General features: G+C 45.7%; 1 protein-coding gene across 1 annotated transcript in view; it reads right to left on the reverse strand.

Annotated features, from left to right (window-relative positions):
• LOC109314692 (myosin-16) overlaps window positions 1-6,000 on the reverse strand; it is a 45,603-nt gene that overhangs the window by 23,513 nt on the left and 16,090 nt on the right. Inside the window, exons 16-21 of the mRNA XM_019541994.1 lie at window positions 5,558-5,645; window positions 4,579-4,696; window positions 4,129-4,249; window positions 3,114-3,250; window positions 1,763-1,844; window positions 454-627 (exon numbers count right to left, since the gene is read on the reverse strand). Coding sequence (XP_019397539.1) covers window positions 454-627; window positions 1,763-1,844; window positions 3,114-3,250; window positions 4,129-4,249; window positions 4,579-4,696; window positions 5,558-5,645 — 720 coding nt within the window. The remainder of the gene's footprint in view (window positions 1-453; window positions 628-1,762; window positions 1,845-3,113; window positions 3,251-4,128; window positions 4,250-4,578; window positions 4,697-5,557; window positions 5,646-6,000) is intronic.

The following is a 6,000-nucleotide window of genomic DNA, read 5'->3' on the forward strand; positions in this document are numbered from 1 at the left end:
ACCCAAAGAGCAGGTTCAGGCTTGATATCAGGAGGCATTACTTTACGGTTAGGGCTGCAAGGCTTTGGAATGGGGTCCCAAAGGAGGTGGTGCTCTCCACTATCTTGGGGGTCTTCAAGAGGAGGTTGGATAGATATCTGGCTAGGGTATTATGATCCCAGTACTCATTCCTGCCCAAGGCAGGGGGTTGGACTTGATGATCTGTTCAGGTCCTTTCAAACCTTAGAAACTATGAAACTAGGCAACCTTCCTCCTGCTGTTTTGGATACATGGGTTCCTCTGAGGTATATAGTGGTTCTCTGGGGTTGTCACATGCTGTCTCCCACTGCTCTTGACTCATCCCAGAGTCTTAAGACAAGCCCTTTGTAGCCACTAGAAAAGCTCAAGCTGAAGCCCTTTTGCAAACACGAGGGGAAGACATAGTCTGCAGCTACCCTTGGTTGGATAACTCACGGCCTGCAGCTGGATGGTGAGGTCATTCTTCTCTTGGCTGAGGGTGGCAGTCTTCTCCTCCAGTTCCTTGACACGATCAACGAGCTCCTGAGTCTTGGACATGGCACTTCTCAGCTCTTCTTCCTTCATCTTCATCTCCTCCTCCTGTCGGGCCACATTCAGCAGAGGCTTCACCTAGAAGGAAGGAATTCAAGCAGCGAGATTCACAAACAGATCTCCTTTTCAGTTACTTCTCCTGCATGCTGCCAAGTGTCATTCAAATGTTATGCTCCATTCAAGTATTTCAACCCATGGAAATGGGCCAGGAGGTTTCTGAAATGCCTGCTTTGGTGCAGACTACTGCATCAGTAGTGTGAGTGATGTGACTTTTAGGAAGGGCTGTCACTACAAACAATAGTAAGGCAGAGTCCCAGCAGAGACATCAGGACAATGTGCCAATTTTGAGAGTATTTACAATGGCATAAATTCAAAGGAACTCCACTGACTGCAATAGAGGTACTATGGATGTGTACTGCTGTAGCTGAGGTCAGTGTCTGACTCAATGTCCTTTGAAGGCTCTTTGCTCCTCAGTGGGCTGAACTCAGCATATGCTACATCCTAAAATGGATGCAAGCCAGGCACCTTGGGGAAGTCCTTGGGATGTGCCTGTCTCCCCTCTGCTTCGGAGTCCTTTACTGGCACAAAGGCAGCTACATTACACCCATTTTGTGGCATGGCACAGACAAAGCAGGCACACCATACTTCACATAATACTGTGGTCCCTTTGAGGGCACAGATGCTGTCTTCATTTTCCATCACAGGACTAAGTGAAGTCCAACTAACCCACCGCAGGTGGAAGAGGCTCAGAAAGACTCCATTTACCTGTCTTATTTAGGATCTGTCTTGCCGAGGCAGCAAAGAAATGGGCCGAAAAGATTTCTCCCAGAATTTTGAATGTAACGATCTGTGTTCAGCACCCCGTCACCCTGCTCAAGGGGAGAGATCCAAGGTCTGAACCTCCTAAACGTTCACATTCCTATATCCTGGAAACAGCAGGCTCAGACTAAGATTACAAAGTGTCCTCCTCAGGCATCGATGTGGAAGAAATCATTCATGCTCCTTGCCCTATTTAATTATTAACAAGAAAGTAGCTGGCACTGAGAGCATATTTACCCAGTGCTGAGTAAATGAACAAGACTGTTCTTTTATTTTACCTCTTATCTTCAAAACCCAGCATCCCCACCCATTCTCAGTGCCTGCAGCTGCCTCTGTTCATCCCACTGACTCTGAGTACTGGGTGGTGGTTTGGTTCTAGGGGTTTTTCTCTCACCTTGTTGTATAATTTCCACCAGCCCCAGTAGCGTAGCTGCAGGAACTTGCGGACGTTCCTCTGAACGACCATCAGGCCCAGCCTGCAATGAAGCAGAATGTGCGGGGTGACATACGAACAGCTGTCAGATTCCTGGTTATATGAAGATATAGTAAGGCCATCAATCCACAAGCCATATCCCATTTGACAGCTTCTGAGTTCACTCTTAAATACTGAGTTCATGTTTCTCCACTTTGCCAAGTGGTTTTCCATTCATACTATTGTTTCCTAAACCAGGGACTATTTGAAGAGGCGCACAGTGCAGTGTCTGTGTACCATAGCATGTGCGTTCTTGCATCAGGTATACTGTTAGGGTAGGCATTGCTCTATCAATGGGGTGTAACCCTACCTGGACGCTGGAGCCTGCATGCAGCATTACCTGAGAGGAGTAGGAATGGCTAAAGCGCTATTCTTCCAGATGCAAACAAGGTTAGTGGCAGTATTCTGAGACTGGAAAAATTACTGAATGATTTATTAAAGGCTATTAAACAGAAAGGTTGGAGAGGTTTCCTCTGGCATCCCTAAACCTATAATATTGGATGCCAGGGACGGTACTAAATAGAGGAGAGATCACTCTAGAGATATCTGGTTCAATGCTGTCCCTCTGTAGCATCCACTTCTGCTACCGTTGGAGACAGGATCCTGAGCTAGATCAACCATTGTTCTGACCCAGTATGGCACCGCTTATGTTCTTATGAAAGAGTGACAGGATTGTATTGGCATAGAAAGAATGCTGCTATTGAAGTAAGGAATCATATTTTAACATGCTGGAGGAAATGTATAGAGTGCATCAGCAAGAAAATAATCTGATGTTCTTGCTTCTCTTCCCCTGCTCCTTCATCTTGCAGCCACAGGGGTCCCTGGAAGCAGCAGAAACCCCACAGTTTTGTTGCACAGGTTAGGAGAAAAATACTAAAACTCCACACTGTGTATCATGGGGTTGTATGTCAAGAGGCTCACTGCATCACGGGTTACAGTAGGATCTCAACAGAGGGCTCGTAGGTTCATTACTATGTAGGTCTACTCCCAACTATTACCCCCTGTGGCATGGATGTAAAGGAGGCAGTGGAGCTCTTGTGGCTTTGTTGCTGTAGCAGGGCTCCACTGCATGAGGCCTGAAAGCAAGGATGTGTTAGCATCCTGGTCCCCAGGGAGATGTCTCGTAGGCTGCCCTGTAACTCTGGCTGTGTATCAAAATGAAGAGACTGAAGTCCGGGTATCATTGCACAATACCTAACAGCAACTGGTATGCATCATAATTTCTAAAGCCCCCTAAGATACATGGTCGAGTTCTGATACTTGAAAGGGATACCTTCTCTCCAGCATCTTTTTGTACTCAATCCTCATCAGGTAGCCACGACCACGGGACTGTAGCATGGTCATAATCTTTGCTAGACGGTCATCTCGCATGTCTTCCAGCTTGGCCAGCACTCCGGCTCGGAAGAACACCTTGGAGAGCAAGAAAAGACTATGGGAACTTGGCATGCCAGCCTGACCCCAGAACTAGGATGGACAGTGAACTGTTGCACTCCTGTCTATGATAGACGTTTCCAATTATCAAGGCTTGCTCAGTGATATTTCCTTTTCCTTTTGTCTCTGTCTGTGGATAGCATATGAAAGTTAGGAATTTTATAAACAGGTAGTACAGGGATCCATTTCTGTTTCTAGCGCTGACTTTTTTTTGTACTTTAGCCCAAGTCACTTACCCTCTTTCTAGCTAGGCTTGCTTAGTTGTAAAATGAAGATGGAGCAAGATGTAATTAATTGAAAGGCCATCAGGTATTTTGGAATTGAAGGTTAAAGGAGATGTGGAAAGTGTTTGAGTGTTACCAAATTTAGGACAGCAGAACTTCCCCCTTTGCATGTCCATTACTATAGCCTCTCCCATTATGACACATAGGCAGAAATGCAAACTGTTGTCATGCTCTAATAAGATTAGAAATTCAAAAGCCAAAATCTTTTAACTTAGTCTTCAATCAGGAAAAGTTCTCAGTCAGTGGGTTTTTTTCCTCAATTTACGAGTGAGTAACAAGTGCGTAAACTTTAGCCCGGGCCTAAAAGCATGCTTTGTATTATTCTGCATTGCATTATTTCATTATAGGACATTGTCTAAAGTTGCACGTTTGTGTAATTAATTGAGGACAATCTCTGCCTGAAGGTGCAGAGTTAAGGTTACTGTAGAAATCTCAACTCTATGTCCTTATCATATACGCAAAGCAGCTCATTTTTAAATCATCTTAAATCAGTACAGTTTCCCATGCCAACACACTTAAATTGAGTCTTAGTCTTAGACTGGTTTAGCTGAAGTTAGTAGGAATAAAAAGTACCTTGGTGTGCCCAATTTTGTATTCATCGTCTCCCAGGCCAGTAGAGCCAAGCAGCAGTTCTGATGCTTTTTTATTGTCCACAAATCCTTGAGGGATCACATTGGGGTTCAGGACCTGGTATCTATAAAATGAGAAAGACATGCATCATGTTGTAAGACTTATGGTGGGGGACAGTATAGAAGAGCTAGGCAAGGGTTGGCATCTACTCCAGTCAGTCTCTTCCAACACAGGTTGCCAAAAGACATAATGCTGGATTGCAGACTAGGAGGAACTTGGCAGCCATCTCTAGGCCTCCTCTTTCTTAGGGTTGGTTCAAAGAGGATTATTAGCAAATGGAGCTCAGCTCCTCTATTTCCTCATCTCCCAAGGAGAAAATTCATCAGACAGGCTATCATGTGGGGCTGTCCCCTGAAAGGATAAAGGATGCATGGACAAAAAAATAATGTTCACCTCTGCTTGAATTCAGGGTACTGCAGCCTGTTAGGAAAGCCCTTCCTGCAAATACGGATGCCTTCCAGTACTCCATTGCAGGCCAGCTGATGCAATATCAAGTGAGCATCGACCACCCCTAAAAGGAAGCACACAGAACAGAGTCAGTGTTTCACCTAACCAAGCTAGAAAGGAGCACAAGAATTGGAGCTTTTCCTGAAGTTTGCCAGCAGTTACACAGAGAAGGGGGACAGGGCAGGTTAATGACACAGAGGTCTCTCATTCTGGAAACAGACTGGGGAGAACGGAAGTGGAGGAGATGGGACTGTAACCAGGGTGCCTTGCATTTTACTGCAGGGTACAATGCAACCTGAAATGTTCATCACCCACCCCTCGCCGGGGCCCGGGACCTGTTCTATCATGCTCATCCCTGGGTAGTTATTGTGCTGCTGAGAGTCCAGTGGCACCTGGAAAATCCAGGAGGTGAAGTGCCTAGTGCCTTCATCAACACAACTGTATTCTCAGTAGTCATCAAGGCGGTAAAACAATATATTGTGGCTAACCAGGCATTAACAAAAGTCCTTTTGCTGTTTAGTGGTTTCTATTCCATTCCTTGCCAGTTTACTACATGAAAAAGACATGTGTGGAAACAGGAGGCTTCTTTTTCATAGTTAATCCTGCAATGAAGTCGTAAGTCAGAGAGAATGCAGTCTCACTGTTAATGACACCAATTTGTATGCTCCAGGGCCTTGTATTTCCCTGTTCACTGGATTTCTACAAAGGTAAGCAGGGCTCATTAGCCATCCTGCCTATAGATCTGTCTCTTGGTATCTCGTCTGATGCTACTTTACCTTGAAGGGACGTAGAGATATTCTGTGAAGTGGTGACCCCTGTTCTTTCATTACTGGGTAGAGATGTGCTGCTCAGTCAGCCAAAGCTAGTCCTGAAGGCACTGCCTTGCTTTGCCTTCATGTAGTTCAGAGATGCTGTAGACACTTACCGGATTGCTTGAACTCGTTGGGAACAATGCAGCGTACAAAATGGGGGGCTGTGCTGTGCAAAGTGGTCATCAGCTTGGTCAGCTGCTCCTGAAGCCAGAGGAAATGTGCAATGAGTAAGAAAAGCTGAAGACATATCACCTTGTCTCCAGTGAATTGAACACTCCTCAACAGCTGCCATACAATGTGAATGCCAGTTGTGATGCTTCACAGCCAAATGAAGAGCATGGCAGGCTTGGAAGTGGAATGACCCCTTGGGGGTCTGAACCCTAGATTTTCCCCTTTAAAGGTAGCTGAGATCATTCAAGACAGCTGGTGTTCTGTGACTGCTCCTTATTCCCTTGTTCACAGCCATCCCTTCATAGTTTCATAGTTTCATAGTAGCTAGAGTCGGAAGGGACCCAGGCAGATCATCTAGTCCGACCCCCTGCCCTGGCAGGAAAGA

Source organism: Crocodylus porosus, unplaced genomic scaffold (genome assembly GCF_001723895.1).
Source record: "Crocodylus porosus isolate Cpor-Errol unplaced genomic scaffold, CroPor_comp1, whole genome shotgun sequence".
In the NCBI taxonomy this organism is placed as follows: Eukaryota; Metazoa; Chordata; order Crocodylia; family Crocodylidae; genus Crocodylus; species Crocodylus porosus.